General features: G+C 34.9%; 1 protein-coding gene across 2 annotated transcripts in view; it reads right to left on the minus strand.

The window, feature by feature from the left end:
* TMPRSS15 (transmembrane serine protease 15) overlaps positions 1–18,641 on the minus strand; it is a gene marked incomplete at both ends in the record, with an annotated part of 89,141 nt that overhangs the window by 14,660 nt on the left and 55,840 nt on the right. For both annotated transcript variants that reach the window (XM_084231742.1, XM_084231741.1), the window contains 5 exons: positions 910–1,084; positions 1,246–1,295; positions 5,174–5,269; positions 16,026–16,158; positions 17,400–17,510. In XM_084231742.1, coding sequence (XP_084087868.1) covers positions 910–1,084; positions 1,246–1,295; positions 5,174–5,269; positions 16,026–16,158; positions 17,400–17,510 — 565 coding nt within the window. The remainder of the gene's footprint in view (positions 1–909; positions 1,085–1,245; positions 1,296–5,173; positions 5,270–16,025; positions 16,159–17,399; positions 17,511–18,641) is intronic.

Below are 18,641 nucleotides of genomic sequence, written 5' to 3' on the forward strand. Positions count from 1 at the left end.
TAACCTGATCAGCTACAGATGCTTCTTTCATTCCTACACACACCTGGTTCTTTCCTCAGAGATTAAGGATGCTGGCAAGGGAGAAGCTCATTTCAATTCTCACAGCTAAGGTCATTCTCTGGAAGTCTCTCTCAGCTAGGAGCAGGAAATCACCCTGAGTCTTGAATCTTCTTTGAAGAAGCTATTTTTTTGGAACCTAATTCAGAAGTGTTATAATGAGATTACATAAAGAGGTTTCTTCCTTCATGCAGATGCAGAAAATTAACATGTTCTTGGGTCTGGGAATATTTATTTTCTCCTCCTTTTCTTACTGTCTCTCTAATTCTTCTCTGAGCTCTAGGGAGGGCTGCCTTTACAGGGAAAAATAAATGCAGCCACCTGGATTTATAGATAGATATGATCGCTATCCTAAGTTTCAGTTATGGGGAGTATCAAAAGAGGCTTGACTTGAGAGCTACATAAACATTTTCATCCTAATTCACAAAAATGTGCTTATTCATAAATTTCGAGGGCACACTTTATTTTATATATAAATTGAGGGCTATCTTTTCATGATTTTTTGATATTGTCAATTTGTTGGCAATAAATTTTGACCTAATTGAATGATAACAGAACAATTTACATAATAAATACTAATTTTATACCTTAAAATGCTTACCAGTGAGTAGACAAAAAAGTTTATGTAAGTGGGAAACATAGTATTTGATGCAACTTTCTAAGAAAGGAAGATTTTTAATCTAATTTTCTGTTTTTACACATGACTTGAAGGGAAAATGATTGGACAGTTTATGATATAAACAGCAGGAACATATCCCCGATGGAAATTGTTTTAGGAGGTTACTGGAAATGGAGGCCCAATGTCTACTGTGCCATCATGTGAGGGAAGGGGTGCTGTGGCATCACACTCACCCATACACGCAGTGAGCCGCAGACACCAGCCAGTCAGGGCTGACCAGAGAAGCACCACACATAAGCCTGTTGTCAAAATATAGACTGACGACCCAGGGCCAGGCTCCTTCTTTGGCATGACTTCCTCCAACAATCTTTGGGTTGACTTCTTGAACTGCCATTTTTTTCCCACAGGCTATTAAAACAATTGAAGGAAGCATCTATTTTATTTTGTTGGATTTTCTCTGTTCGTGACTATTGAGTGAATCATTATAATAAAACTTGAGGCAACATACCAACTCTATTTAGAATTTCAAAGTAAATTTTGAAGGAAAACATGCCAAAATATTTACTTACATTTATGGTTACATTGTAACATAATCAGTGAATCCTGTGAGCACTGTTGACTGTAATAGAAGAACAATTATATTTCAGAAATTGTGCACCTGGCATTTTACAGGAAAACATACTTTGGGTTATACCATTTTAGAAAAACAAAATGGACTTTTAAAAGTTTCAGATTAAAATGCAGGGAGACTGTATTCACTGGAGAAAATTCCTCAGTTTCAAGCTTAACGTTACCATTTACTCTTTATGTGATTTTGAATAAGCTCTTCAATATCCTTGAGACTTAGTTTTATCACCCATAAAATGGGGGCAATAGTCCTTTATTGGAATTTTGTGAGAAGAAAGTTTCCTGCAATGGAATTGTGCCTTAAACACAATGCACACTCACTAAATTGTGACCATTGTTAGTTTGCTTGAACCAATATTGAATTTAATCATTCTTTAGTACAGAAGTGACACATTATTGCTAATCAGAGAACTGCTCAGTTCCCAACTCCATTCATGAGACCGTGGTCTTCATTCACGGAGTTCAACAATGAAGGAATCCCAGTCCATGCTTCCAAGAGAGGTAGACATGAAAATGAAAATAGGAAAATATAAAAGAAATTTTAGGCATAAATAATTTATAAACTCATTACCTACTTAAATATTTGGCTATCAACTTTTTTCAAAGTCAAGAATTCTGTTTGAAACAAAAATTTAAACAAATTTGTTTTTAAACTGTGTTATACTTACCAACCACTAGAGGTCAGTATAGTACAAGGCATCATGAACTTGACCACAGCGTTTCCTGATGGAACTACTGCAGATACTCTTCACATTAAAACATACACTTACACACATATATAATTTTAATGACTTCTATTTATGTATTTAACTGCATATAATTGTGAATGTTTTTCTAGGTGCTTGAAATTTTAGGGAAGAACAAAAGATACAAAACAGATCCAAATGTGATCATAAGCACAATCAAAGCAATTCCGTGCTTCTGTCATATACATGATAAAGTTTATTTGAAATCGCATGCATTCATGTTGCTGACTGACATATACTTTAGAAATAGAAGCAAATTCAAATAAAATATAATGGCATATACTTATATTTTATATTTACATTTAATATTTTAATAAGCAATGTCTTACTAAAGGCATATAAATATAGGTATACATATAAGTATTTATAATCCCCAAAGAAGCCTCAACTCCCCTTCTTGTTATCCTCTCATGGTTATTCTTTGTAGGTTCTTTGTAACATGCTATCAAGTTTCATTTAAATTCTTTCTACATATAGCAAACATCAATGCAATCTATTCAAAATAATTCATTATTCTTAGATGTAAAGCAATGCTTCATATTTTGTCACAGGTAGAAAAATGATGAATTTCTTTTCAGTAAGCACAGCAGCTTAATAGTTAGCCAGAAAATTAAACATGATACCTCACTCTCCATGTATTTTGGTTAATCAAAATTTTTATACACACATACACTTTCTCTTGGCACAGAAAATGTGACTTAAATCACTGTATTCATACTTAGTCTAAGTATATTTAGAGACATGAGAAAGAAACAGAATCACTGTTCTGGACTTTGGCCCCGAGTCGGGTCTAGGTTAACCCTCTGTGCAGGAAGAAAGACAACAAATACCATGACCTTGTCTTTCTCTCAGCCCAGTGGGACAGTATTATGATATAAGTGGATGAGTTTATATTTATTGGATTGAAAAATGAACTAATTTCTCTCCCAATATCTACCCAGCGATATGACATTTTTTCCTCTCAGAGGGTATGCTTTTTCATTTTCCTTTCCAGAACTGTTATTTAAAGTGAGTTGTTGCCTTGGGAATTTAGCACAATAGAGTAGACAAGTAGAGGACTTTGAAGTTCGACACAATTGGCTTAGAATCTCCCAACTGCCTGTAGGTTTTATGAACGTGTGCAAGTCACATGTCAACACTGGACTTCTATTTCCTCATCTTATAGTAGAACGATACTACCTAAGCCATAGGGCTTTTGTATGGGCTAAAAAGAAATCTCTGTGATATTCCTACCAATGTCACATGATAGACAATATAACATCTAATATGCACTTAATATCATGTATCTAGTGCCATACTTACAACACAATGTTAATAAATGTATGGTCATATTTCCCTTGATATCTAGGACTGCTTCTGCGGTGGTCCAAAGAATTGGAAGAAAGAGAAGTCCACTGCTGGGAGCTGCATGAATTGAACAAAATTCCCAGTCTTGTCTAGTCAGATTGCTAGACTACCCTGTTGAGAGGTCTTCTCACTGCAGTGGGAAAAAGTCCAAGTCTTGCTTATGCCTCACAATAGGAGGAAAAAATGGGAAAACAAGGCATCGATTTTCATAGTTGGAAGAATCCAACTCCCTTTCCTTATTTTTGGTACAACCGCTCGTGCAAGGGTGTTAACAAAAGCTCAAGTTTCATAGGGTAGTAAATACAATCTGTGCAATAAAATCATGAACTCTGTCTGATGGTCTATCAACCTGGGCAATGTAGCTAATCAAGGAAAGGATTAAGGATATCCCCTGGCTTAATATGATGAAAGGTTAAAGTAGCTATATCTATAAATATTAGCTCTTTCAAATGATATAACTACAATAGGACCATCATGTAAGTAAGAGGATACAAGTATTTTTGTTGCTATGCTAAGCATGGAATAACCTAGTTTTGGTCTAAAACACACATAATTAAAATGATTTTTTCCCCTGTATTTTCTGCTTTGTTCTTTTGCTTACCCGTTCTTAAATACCTCTAAAATATTAATTTAAAAAATTCTCAATATACAAACTAACCAGGATCTTTGTGGGAATGTCATTTGAGTCATGTCTTATCAAATGGAAATCTAGAAGTCTGTTTTCTCACTTAAAGATGCTTTATTTCACTGCCAATAACTAACAAGATCAGTCAAGGCCCATCAAACATTCATATAAAACATTAAACTGCAAAGTTCTGTGCAATTGAAAATATTCCCTTATCAAGTTGTTTTATTGGTTGAAATTTAAAACTCGTAACTTTTCATGAATAGCTGAATACTTACATACTTTCATTTTTTTACCATTAAGTATGTTAAACAAAAATGGACAACCTAATGTACCACCAACGGCATCTTAAAACCCTTGTCTGTGGTTTTTGAAGTTTTTTTTTTTTCCCACCCATAGCTGATCTTTAATAGAACTGTAAATTGCAGAAGTCAATTTCAGCAAAAAATACCATTAATGTTCAAACAGGAGAAATGACATCATCCAAGCTAAAACAGATCTTTGAATACAAGAAAGACGCTGCTTTTTGAAACAGTCTCAAAAGTTGTGAACCTAATTTTAAAGAACAAAAGAGAAGATGGAGGCACAACTGTGGGTCTGGATTTCTTCACTTAATATTTATGTTCTATTTGCTAAAACAGAGAAAATAACACCATGACTTTTCCCTCTGTTTCTTTTGATGGTAGTTAATTTGTGTTGCAATCATCAGTCTCATCAACTTTGGGCCTATTTATCCCAACTCTTACAATTTCTTTTAATGGGATTTAACTGTTTATGAATCTGGGCTTAAAAATAAAAGGGTATGGAATTAAAACTTATTAGACCACTGCCATACGCTAGACAACTATACACGCCATATCTCATATACACGGTAAGACAGTCAAATAATATATACTATTTATATATATATCATATATATGCCACTTAGAATAAAGTAATAAATATATTAACAATCATACCATATATATTACTCTGTGTGTGTTTATTATTAAGTGATGTTATCAGATAGGATCAATTAGATTCAGTTTAAGATTAACTAAAGAAAAAAGTTAAATAGATTTCCAGGTTATATGGTTAGTTTGTGTTATTAAAACTTCACTGACTTGAAAAGTTTATCATCTTTCCAATTTAGGAACAGATTTTGAGACCCACCTTGGTGTTAGTATTAAGCTGCCATTTGGTGCTGTGCTTAATGTTACAAATGGCCCATTTCCAGCAGAGGAAACTGACAATGATGAGTTTTCACTCCTGTGGAAAAAAATAAATACAGACAAAACAAAAAGCACAAACGAAAAGCCATCAGTCAAATTTCTACTGATTGAATGCTGTTGACATTGAGAAAACTTATGGAATTCCATTCAGAGATTATTTTTTAATTTTTTTAAATTTATTTTAATTTTTTTTTATTTTTTACATCATTGTTGATTTTTAAACAATATTTGCTTCCCCCCACCCCCTCAGGCAGAAATTAATATTTTAACATAAATTGTCAAGTATTTTACTATCCAAAAGATGGTACAAGTCAAAAATGGAATCACCCATAATGATATAAAATTTAATTTTAATTAATGTATCTGGTTTTATCACTTGATGTTTCTATATTATTCAATGGTTTCCATAATGTTCAATTTTAATGACATCCTCACAGAATTGCTGTTTCCCAATTTATGAAACTACTACCAGAGATAACTCTTTATAACAGAAAGACTATTCTGCATGGCAGGCAAACATCTGTTTATCAAATATTTGCTCTTCTCATTTGCTGTGAATTTTCTCCCTCCTGTTGGAAGCCCTGGACACCTATCCCCTTCTCCTTAGTTCAAGTTGGCATGTAAGTATCAATTGCCTGTCTTAGTCTCATATTTGTAATGGAAATCATATATATATATATATGCAATATATATACACACATATGACAATATGATTTTCTCCTATAAATCTATTTTATGTCAATTTAATGATTAGCTCAACCAAAAAATCAGAAGTGGAAGGAAGGAAAAGTTTTCTTCTCTCTTGCTTAGGTTCCTAGTGTCATTCTCCTGTGTGCCGACATGCGTTGGACATTCTTCTAGGTAGCTTCTCTGTTCCTGACTCTCGATGACCAATGCTTTTCGAGTGTGTTCTACAGATGAGCACAATTAGCTTCAGCCGGGAATGAGACCCACATAGTCAGGTCGTCGAGGTGGGATCCAGTGATCTCTCTTTTAATAAACCCTTCAGTTGATTCTGACACCTGTTAGCCAGTGAGCTACTGCCACAGCCAAATAGAAATCTGTTTCGTTGCTTGTTCAGGGATCTGCTTTCTGGTGTCCAAAGTGATCTCTAATTACTTGATAAGCAATCTGTTTTAAGACCCTCCTAACTGCCTGAGGGAACGTTTTGAAGGGTAATTTACTAAAAATATGTCTCAGAGACGTGACCTTAAGACTCTTGTGCTAATTCCTCTGGAAATTCAAGACAAAATGTGGGAAAATTAAATTGAAAAAATACCAAAAATTTATCGATAAATCAGTTCTTTTACTCTAGTATCTATTACATGCATATAGCTGGCATTTCACCATAACAAAACTGGAAGTTAAATATTCAATATAAACCAATGCTAGAAGAAAGGAAGCAGAGGCAGGCTTTTAAGAATAAAGAATATTTGGTAAATGCTGATTATTCTACCCTAGAATTTGCAAGTGTTGTTTTCTCTATCAAGCAGAGAAACTGAGATTATGTCTGTATGTGGAGGAAAAAAGAAGCACACATATTTTATATTCTGAGATTGTCTTCTTTCCATTTTTGGCTCAGACTTAACATGAGAATACAGACTACAGTTAACGGTGGATATCAGTTATTTTGTGTTTGCTGGAGAAACAGGATAAAACATTCTTTTTAATAAAAATTTATAAAGTAATTGCATCATTAAATTGTTATAGTAAATATTGATATCAGCAACCTAGCGGTGGTGTACAGGACCATCAGTTCATGAAAACATTTCCAGGTGTCAGTGTGGATATTAGAATGTGGAATCTAATTTGAGACAGATGAGCTGAATTTTCAAATCCTGTCAAGTTGAATTCATCCTTTCAGACTGAATATAATTTATTTCAGTTTGTATTCACAGTAAGCTGAATATATGTGGCAGAAGGAAGTTTGGAACAAACTTTACCTTACTTAAAAAAAGTGTCTTAAAAAGGACAATAAAAATATGTTTAAAATGCTATTGGCAGAAATACAAATTTAACAACTACATATGAAACCACATTTGAAAAACAAAGTCTCAAAACTGAAAAATTGAATTGAGATGATACATTATATTAAATTCTGTAACTAAAAAGTGTGCAGCTGAGTCCTTTTCTGCCTCAGTTTCCTCTTCTTGCAAGAAAACTAGTTATTTTTATAATTGTCAAGATTACATCTTGAGTCTGCATCTTTTTTTTAATTCTGAAAATGTCCCAGCTCTGCAGATTTAGAAAATTGTATCACACATTTGCATAGTTGTTGGAAATAATAAAAGTTTGGTATCATACAGAAATGCCATTCCACACAGTATTACTTTCTTGCCTTTGACTACCTATTTCTAAACCTTCATTAACATTTTTATAGGTTATGTACCCTTAGAGTGCTCCTCAACGCCAGGGAATCCTTATTCTATGTGAGCAAAAAGGCATATAGATGCAACCAACTATTTTTTTATGTCATATCTGGAGTATAAAAATATAACCATAGATGAATTCTAGGGAGAGAAAGAAGGCTCTCCCAAGGTGTCTTGCACAGCATTAAATCTCCAGTTTCTTTTCTCACGCTCTGCTTATGGTTCCCTCTTTTGTCTCACTCCTCACACTGTATTTGCTGTGATAAGATTTCCTCCCTGAAGCAGGAGCTTAGGTAGGGTTGTTTGAAGCTTTTGGACCCAGAAAAACTAAAAAGAATAATAACACATGTTGCAAATGCTGCAGCCAGGCGCTGTAGCTCATTTCACACCCCAAAAGGTTTAAGTAATGAATCGAGCCAGGTGGGATTAGCCTGAAAAGGGTTTTGGAGAAGGATGGACCTTTCTTTTTAGATTGGAAAGACGGAAGGGGATTGATTTGGCAGGACAGAAGGAGGAGGAGAGCATTTGAACAGGCAGGGGAATGATGAATGAAAGAGTTTGAGGCAAGCATCCCGCAAAGGGAGTCAGGACATGTGGGTAGTTAGGTAGCCCCATGAGTGGACTGGACACATTTCAACTACAATTGCTTATTCATTCACCACATTTATAGCAACAGACTTTGCACAATTAACTCTTAGCACCCAGGTATATAATAAATCTTACATTTTTTCTGATATCAGCTCTTAACATTTGTGATACATAGAGGAAAGAAAAAAATGCAACAAAAGTTATCTTCACCTAATTAATTAACTATTTTGGGAAAACTATTTTACTAAGAACAATAGTGTTTTTTCTCTGTTATCTTATAAATGCAATGGTATTAAGAGGGAAACAAACTTCTGCCATCTCTTACCAAGAACATGACAGATAAAAAAGATACTCAGGGAGACTCATAGAGCCAGGATCTCCATGGACAACATAGTCTTAAACCCTGAACCTTGACCTTTATGATGTTATTTTTTCAGCTGCTTATGGGCTTTTTATTTTTGAGTAAGACATATATGACATCTACCTCCATATTTGCTATGAAGTTTTCTCAATAAATATATTTTTCCATGCATTATTATTCCATAAGGACATAATGTAAAATTTCCTTTAGAATTTAGAGTTGGGAGTTGTACTCCCTATGGAACTGGTAATAAATCCTAGCTTCTCATGAAAATTATGCCTTTTAAAATTTTTCCTTTTAGTGTGAGTTTCCAGGAATCTCAGACAGGAATGTTAGCAATTGCACTGATCCTATATGTTCTATCATTGACCTCCTTATTTTCATCTACAAGTCTATTAATATTATAGATCATATTCTTTGTTTATTTAAAAATATCCTCAGTTTCTTTTGGAAAAGAAAAAAAAGAATGAAATGAAGTAAAGGAAAAAAGAAGGAGGGAAGAAGAAAGCATAAAATAAGGCATAGAAAAGAGGGAGGGAGAGAGAAATAAAGGCGATAAAAAAAAGTGGAAAAGGAAGGGAAAAATTGAAGGAAAAGAAGATGAAGGTGGGGGCCTCCCTGGTGGTGCAGGCAGTTGAGCGCAGCACTGTGAAGCTGTCCTCAGCCTCTGAAGCGCCGGTTCTATCCCTGCTGGCCTCAGAGCAACCCACATGGTGAGCAGATCTCACGTGTCTCGCCTGCTGCTTCCCTCAGCAGTGTATTTCATCAGTCTGCCTGTTCTGTTCCCCACTCTGTCTCTGGTGAATCCTCTCACCCTCCTGCGTATCTGGCCTGTACCCCAGCTCTTGTATAAATAAAAATAAATCTTTAAAAAAAAAAGAGGATGAAGGTACTTTTCTATTAGATTTATCAATTTTACTCAAAATTGTCCTTGGTCTCACAGAACGTATAGCTTTACTTATAGGTTGAACAGTTGGAAATAATTTTTAGAAGGAAATGGATGAACAAGAAATTTTTTTTTCATTTCACAAGGTGAAAGTTTTCTATCCTTACATGTTTCTATTTTAGAATATAGAAACCTCCACCTTCCCAAAGAACCAGAACCTTCCCCAAAAGTAAAGGATATTGGTTTGGGAAAAAATATAATCTGTTCTTTTACATAATAAACGAACTAGTATACAGTGCAGAAAACTACTTGTAAGTGCTCCAAATCATACCAATGCATAAAAAGGATTTTCTGAACTTTTTGTGTATATAATTATATTTTCTGTAACTTCCTTGGCATATAAATCTCCCTCAGGTAACAAAATACCTAATAAATTATATGTCAAAGTAAAAGTTCAAGACTAGGAGAATTGTTCGTGAGCTGTATCAATACAAATAAATGACATGTCACATAAAAGAGGCCCTTCATTAGCAATAATATGTTTTCACGTACTTCATGAAAAAAATCAAGAATTTATCTAACAAGTAATAATGCCAGACTGTGGTAACCAAAAAGTTAGCCATTTTTTTTCGCTTTTTACCCTTGTAACAATGGCCTTGTTAGAGAGGTCTATTTTTATTTTGAGCTATGGGGAAATATTTTGCAGATGTTAAAAGAGACTGTCAAAAAACAAAATAAAGAACCATTTGGATTAATTCAGAAATTGTCCTCAAGAGTATTTAGTTCTGGGTACAGTAGAAAAAAATGTTTGATGTATTTTTTAGTTTCTGTTTGCTTTGTCTGAAAGTTAACAAATAGAAAAATACTCAAAGTTGAAGACAGTAGTTATATTTTTGCTACCAATTCCCATCTTATCTTTTTTTTTTGTTTTTTATTAAGTTTTTCCACATAGGTGGTGAAACCAAATGTCAAACTTTGGAGATGCTTGTACAAATTCTATGTTTTAACTGAAACAAGGACCCACAGGCTCATAGTGCTTTTGCAATGTGAGGAAACCATCCCAACTGAATCACCTGGAGCTCTTAAAGAATCAAGTTTTTCTAATGAAAATTAGATTAGAATTGGAGTCCCTAGTCGTCTGTGATAACGTGGAGGGGATTTGAAAATGGATGAGAAATAACTGCATCTTAATTTTTACTATTCTTGAATGGAAATTTAGTTTTTACTTCCAATACAAATGTAGGTGACTAACTGCATATTATTAGCAGAACCTATAATTCTGTCACTAAGCAAGCTACTGTTATCTCCCTATCACATTGTAGTTGCTATGTACATCTAAAAATATAGTTTAGGTTCATCTTTGATACTCTAATCATTATTAGAACCATAGCAGACAAAATTACCTGACTACTGTCCTTTTCCTAACCCTGGCATATAATAAACCTTTTAAATATTAATCTTCGAAAGGGCCTCCCCAGTGGCACAGTGGGTTGAGCGCCGCACTGTGAAGCTGTCCGCAGCCTCTGCAGTGCCAGTTCGATTCCCGGCCTGCCAGGGAGATTCCCACATGGTGAGGCAGACCTCTCCTGTCTCACCCGCTGCTCCCCTCAGCAGTGTATTTCAGTTAGTCTGCCTGTTCTGTTCCCTGCTGTCTCTGGTGAATCCTCTAACCCTCCCGTGACTCTAGCCTATATCCCAGCTCTTGTATAAATTAAAAAAAAAAAAAAGAAAGTTATAGTCACTGCAGCTTGTTATTGATTATTTTCCCCATATGTATTTTAATCAATGTATTTCTAATTTTAAAATAGGAAGAATACCAGGATGATAATTTGTACCCCAGGCTAATGATGAATTCTTTAAGTTGGTCAATTAAACCTAGTAAAATAAGTTGCTTTTTTTTTTTAATCATTTCACCTACCCTTCCCTCCTACCTATTCCACACTAAGAGCACAGCTAAGAACAAAGTAAAAATTTCCTTTTAGTGTTGAATTCACAAATTAAAAATAATAGATAATATTATAAAACTATTTCTGTGTAAAATTAGCAAATTAAAAGAAATCATTTGAGGTTGAAGGTAATATTTTATTTTGCTAATCCTCATATCTTTATTATTGCTTTATATTAAAGCTTTTCCCATATAATTGAAAATTTGGAACAGTGACAGAAAATATATATCAGCACAGGGTGTTTACTTGTCTACCCATTTCTTAAACTAAAATGAAATAAAACACAGATTCTTTCTATTTATCAGGATCCAGTGCTGTATTGTGGCTACCAATGCTCTGGTGTTTACATAGGAAGTTAAATCAAGATGCTCTATGTTTTTGGGAAGCTTTATTAAAAATATATTTAACTCCTCAAACCCCAACATTTTCAAAACACCTCTGAAATGGAAGAACACTGAAGCGATTTCATTTCTTATGGGTTTGAGAACAAGAGGATCAACTTGATGTATCTGATATTTGAACTGAATGTCTCTTGTACAGGATTATTATGGGATTTAAAAATGAACCCCAGATTCTCAGAGCGGCATCTGCATGTATCCAACTCTACCTTCAAGATGTGAGAATTTTCATCATGTTGTAAAGCTGGGCAGAGTTGATGGCATCATATTTTTAATAATGTTAACAAGACAATCAGCTGCATAATTCATTTCCTGGGGTAGTAACTGGGTAGTATATTTTCTGAGGTAATATGTTAAAAATCACTAAGTTTCTTATATTAGTAGATGTTTTCTCTCATACTTTGCTCAGAGACGTGAAAATGTCATTCAAAGTACTTTATCACTTTACCCATGCTATAAATGACAGAAAATGAAATTGTGTTTGTAAAGTAAATGATCGTCAGCCTTTTCTGCCCTCCCACCATTAGGATTAATGATGGATCCTGCTGTCCTGAATGCATGCCTAATGCCTCGCACCTGGAGTGGGGTATGGGCATACGTAGGCGGGGACACCTGGGCTGAGAAACTGGGCTTATAAGGGTGGCATCATAGGATGCCAGAGGACAGAAGGAGCAGGAAAAGAACCACCAGAAGAGAAGCAAAAGAGAGAGAATGAGACCATGAGAGAAGGCCAGAGAGCCCAGAAAGAGTGAAGATTCGCGGGGACCTGGGAGGCCTGCCAGTCTCCCAGGACCCCAGACACCCTGCCTGCCATATGCTTGGTAAAAATCCCAATAAAACCCTGAAAAAGCCACTGAGGGCTCCAGGACACTCTCCTTTAACCCATCTGCTTGGAGCATAGAGATTCTGCTCTGTGCCCATCCTGCCCCTACAGTGTTTTATTTAAAATGTGGCAAAACCAACGCAATCTTCCTCATAGGGTTTCCTAGAATCTGGGGGGGAGTTGCATTTTGTACCCAATCTGCTGAAATAATTTTGAGAGACTACAGTGTCTTTTGAATAAATGGAGTCCAAAATTATTTTTTACTGTACCAAAACACATCATTTTATTATTTTTATTTTTTTGTTGCTTTGTGAAATTATTAGTTTATTTTATATATTTTTTACATTGTTCTTCATTTTTTTTACAATGTATGCTTTCTCATCTTGGTTATAGTGCCCGTGAAATTCCCACAACCATAAACGCACTGTTTTCTTTAAGTTACTATGCACCAGTCTAAACAAATTCTCATTAAGGCTGTAACTGTCTTTCAATTGCCAGAGCACTACGGAGACTACTCAATAAGTGCAGGCCCAAAGATGAAAGACTTTGCAGAGATTACTGGCTCATTTCTGAAGAAAGTCAGTGCCTGACCTTTATCACGAACACCGGCTCAACGGTGGAGAGATGCACTACTTGCTTTGCAACACTAAAAAAAAAAAATCCAGTTCTTTGGCCCTCCTGCTGGAAGCACTGTGATTGCCAGAAGATGAGGTCAGTGAACTAGAGAGTAAAATCTACCTAAGTAAAAACTTGTAAATATATAGTACACAGTTGTGCGGAATTGGCTGTCATCCATTCCACATAGGGCATTTTCTAGAAAGCCTTCCCCAACATGCCCAAATTGAGTAGATTCTCCTAGAGCACACTGTATTTATCACATATATTACAATTATCTATAGCATTTATATCTCTATCCCCACCACACTGAAGGCAAGAAAGTCAATATAATGCATGGAACAGACACAGTTTCATTGCTAATGCTTGGGTTTCTGATCCCGGAGTCATCAAAATAATGTATTTATATTAGCAACTGTTGAAAAGTATGTGTCCTTTCCAGGACATTGTCTCAGGCAACGGCAGAAATTAGCTTGATGCCATCACCCAATACATTCTACTCAAATTCATTTTAAAAAACTTCTGGCGAACAAATGTTGAGTATTTGACCTTTGCAAATGATTCCTTTAACTCCATATATCCTCCAGGAAACAATTTAGTTAAGATTCACAAACCACATTGAAAAGAATGCCTGAGTTTATAATCATACTTAGAAAGGCGGCGGATTGGAACACCAGCCCCTCTGGGGTGGAAACCCAATCATCTAGGGCATCTGAGGCATCAATTGTGGAAACAATTGAAGTTACCAATCTTCTTAGCCTAATCGTTGCAAACTAAGTTCTGAGTCTGTAAAACTGCTCCTCAGGTATCGCTGGCAACTTAGAAGTGGAAGCAAATGACTTCCTATGGCCTCACCTATATGAAGTCACTATTAAATGAAATCAGTCTTCAAGTAGGAACTTGGAATCAATATCACTTACCTGGTGCTTTACTAGTAACAAGATAAGTAAATAAATGTCAGCTTCAGTTTTTTGTTGATTTCATCAAAAAACATTACAACTCACCCTCTGCTACTCTAGGTCTGAAAGCCCATCATGTTGAAAGGTTTTTTTGTTAGAATGCAAGCTATAATGTATAATAAAAGGGAATTGACACATATACATATAAAGTGTAGGAAGATTCTGACTAATAAACATAAGCTAAATTGATGATTATTTACACATTGGATGATGACTCACTTCGTTCCTTGCTCTTCCTGATGAGACTGACTTCACCAGCCTGAGGCTTGGAACTAGGGAATTCTGAATGAGTAGCATTTTAGGAGATAGTGTGAGTTGAAAGAAGTTCTCAGTCTAATTGCAGTAAGTTTTGGGAGATTCTTGATATTCTGACTTTAACTCAGCCATTTTTCTATGGTAAATATCTACATGTTGTGTTTAGGTCTATCTTGGTTTGAGTAGAGTATAACTTTCTCCATCTACTAGAAATTAAACAGCTATTACAGGATGGACTGAAAACCTAATCACTGCATGTGGTGCTATTTCTAGTGGGAAATATGTTTTAAGTTAAAAGAAAGCCACTTTGAAATAAATTTTGAAAATATGTATATTGCATGAGAACTCTTTGTGAACTACTAAACTCTTTGTGAACTTCTCAGAAAGAGGAGCCCCATATAAGAGAAGCAATCAATTATGTTTGACTTTATTTATTAAGGAATAGCTGAGACAATTGCCAAATCCTGTGTATGGGTGGATGTAGACTCCAATTTTTCTTTGTAATGTTATAGAATAAATAGTACAATTTTTTAGAATAAATTTTTAGAATTATTTTTTAGAATAAATTAGAATTTTTTAGAATAAATTAGAAAGCCATTTCTAGTAGAGGACAAAAAATAATGAGTTATAATTGGGCAAGTTAGTGAATTATATCTGTATTTACATATACAGGTGTACCTATATATAATGAATAATTTATTTCTTCCACAACATTTTTTGGCACAATATTTTGAGATAAGGATAATTCTAGATGTTAGCAATGCAATAATGGATAAAATACATTTAGTTCTTATGATTTCATAACTTACTATGGTAAGTGAAATAAACAATAGACTGTTATAAGTGATAAAAATAACATGTGTTACACAATGTTGTTAAGTCTCCCAAATCATGAGTGCTGAAGGGTCATATGGAAAATCAGATAGGTAAACTGTACATCTAAAGGAAGTAAATTATTACTACTGAATACCTTCCATTTTTCATCTTACTAGTTTTGTAACTGATGGGAAGGTAAAAGCAATGGTGAATTTTCTGTTTGATTCATTATATTATGACATTAGATTGGGAGGTATATTAAATTTTTGGTGCATTACAAATATGAAATTATCACTTGGATTACCCTTCTTGGAAGAGTCTTAAAATTTTGTGCATCCTTTTACACAACCATTGTTCTGCCACACATTTTACAAAAGACCCATTGTGAACATGTTATAAACATATAACAAAAGTATGTTCTCTGTGGTACCCTTCCAATTAGTTATATCTATTATGATAAAAATGAAATGTCATGTTATTTTAAAAAATTATAATGTTTAGAAAATATCATGACATGGGAAAAAAAAAAACTCCTGTGTAAGAAAACTACCATTGGATCATATAATAAAATATTTTATAATGTAATGTTTCTATAAATTTGCATTTACATAATATTTATAGAAAGGCTATTGGCAATGGTTAATTTATTGGGAATGAAGTAAAGATTTTTACTCTCTAGATTCATAACTGTCATAAGTTTTAAATTTCTTTGAAAATCCAATTTGATATCAAAAAAGCTTGAGAATCCCTGAAGAGGGGGAGAGTAGAATTACTTACCCTAGTCCCAGCAGTTGGCAAACATCATTTGAAATCTGGGGGTTCCAGTTCTCAGCACAAGCCACATGCCACACACTCTGAACTCTGAACTGCACCAAACCATTGTTCTTCATCGTTGAGTTGAAAAGACGCACTAAAGAGATTAGATCACAACAGGGTCATTTGGACCAAAGTAGATCAAAGTAAACAATCGACTCTAAACTAAAAGTGCAATGTTTTGAGTTTACAGTATGATAGAGGGCTAAGTTGAAAAATACAAATTTGGTAGACTTAACTTTGCTTTTTCATATAACTAAAAATGAGAAAGGCAGAGATACAAGTTCATTGCATATCAATGCAGCAAAACAGAAAATAAAGTGATATCATAGAAACTTAGTCTCTAAAAACAGGAAAACTATAAAGTTCAGAATCAGCCTAAGGCAGATTTTCCTACTCCTTTTTCCAGAAGTTATTTTCTGTCCATTTATTCCTTTGTTGTTTGGTTTCTATCCTCTTCCTCACCATCTGATAACCATTTTGGACAGGCATTCAGTCCATTAGTGGCCAGGTAGGAACTGGGCCAAGCTAAGCTAGTTTATCAAATAAGTAAAACATCAGAAAGGTTGTTTTATCCACAAACACCATATTGTAATTCTGTAAGCAAACATTATTGTTTATATATTTTTCCTATTATGAGAAGAATGAGGGCATTATTGACTTAGATTTAGACAAATTTGTCTTTAAAACAGCTCAAGCCCTTGGCAGTCACTTAACTTCATCAAGGCTTGGTTTTCTTAAGGCTAAAATAGAGCTAGTTTTCACCATATTAACATTTTTTAGTGCACTTAGTTATAATGCCTGGCACATAATAAGTAGCATGAAATATGTGTGTAGAAATAAAAATAAGACATAGTACCAATACTCATGTTATAAAGGCAGGGTGACTGACTTAAGACTCAGAAAGGCAAAGGAAAAATATACTGAAGAAATAAGAATGCAAAAGACCAAGTCTAAGAAAATAAATTATAAAAAAGCATGGAGATTCCTCTGTACATAGGCAGGGTACAGAGAATAGCAGTCAATATGAACAGGGCTAGAAAGTCTGATGTGGGCTATTGCCTCTGTGATGATTTATGTTTCCTATATATATATTTTTTCCTAGACATAAAGTTATTAAATATAGCCAAATGTAAATAAACAAACAAAAAGTCAAGGCTTTCTTGTTAATTTTTTTCCTAACCAGAATGGGGGCAGAATTGCTGAATTCACCAAGAATGATATGCATATGAAAAAAGCACCAAAGCATGTCCTAGTAAGCACATTCACAATCTTCCATTAATTTATAAAATCCATAGGCTACAGTGATAAAAGTATTATTCTAAGAATAAAACCTACCACAATGCTTTTCATCTGAGCCATCCTGACAGTGTGGAAAACTGTCACAGAGATTCGCCATTGGAATGCAGTCTCCATTCTTACATTGAAAATGATGTTCCTTGCAGGGCTCTATGGGGAAAGAATATTTATTGTAAAGGATAAAGAAATGAAAGATGATTTTGGAGTACCTGTCTCATATTTGCCCCTTAACACATCAGCTCTTTGCCATAGCACATGGTTGAGCCTGCTTTTGTATTGAGACTTAGTTGTGGGCCTCCCTGGTGGTACCGGAGTTAAAGACAGCAATATCAAACTACTGCAAGCCACTACAACACCCGTTCGATTCCTGGCTGGCCAGGAGCAACCCACACGGTGCAGCAGACCTCTCATGTCTTCCCCGCTGCTCCCCTCAGCAGTGTATTTCAGTAGCTCTGCCTGTTCTGCTCTCCACTCTGTCTCTGGTGAATCTTCTTACCCCATGCACCTCTGACTTACACCCAAGTTCTTGTATGCATAAATAAATAATTCTTAAAAAAAAAAGACTTAGTTGCTCAGAATAACACAATGATAATAGTGTTGAAACCAGAGTTGACTTGAGAAGAGTGCGGATAAAACTTTAGGTATCACCTTTGCAACAGAGCATGGGACAATTCTAAGAGATGACTGAAATTTGGCACACACTTCTCCCTTACAAATTCTCAGTAGTATTTTTTCAATAAATATCTCCACTCTAAATTTGTATAAGAAGAAACCATTGCAGTATGTGACGCCAGCATAGAGAGATTGTTTGCTTTCCCATCCAAATAACAAACCTTTATGATACAGAAATGTGCTTGTTGCCTTTTGGTAGAACCATAGTTGGCCACCCTGGAGACAGCAAGTTCAATCAAAATGTTATTCAGCAGAGAAAAGTGTCCCAAAGACATGAAACTCTATAAGTTGGGGGTGAAGTTTCAAACAAGTAAAGCAGGTTTGGACTCACGAGAATATAATTCACAGAATGCAAAAGCATGGAAAATTAAAAGGCTAAGCAAACACGGAACTGAGCAAACAGGAAGGCAGAGAATAGTTGTTTTTAGAGTTTGAATGTCCAAAAAAGGTGTACTGGAAAATATTCATGTTTAAAAGGATTGGGTACTGCTGTACTTGGAATTATTTGGTCTTTTTTTTTTTAAAGATTTATTTATGCATATAAGAACTGGGGTACAGGCCAGTGTTGCAGAGAGTGAAAGTATTCACCATAGACAGAGTGGGGAGCAG

Source organism: Talpa europaea (genome assembly GCF_964194135.1).
Source record: "Talpa europaea genome assembly, chromosome: 4".
NCBI classification, from domain to species: domain Eukaryota; kingdom Metazoa; phylum Chordata; class Mammalia; order Eulipotyphla; family Talpidae; genus Talpa; species Talpa europaea.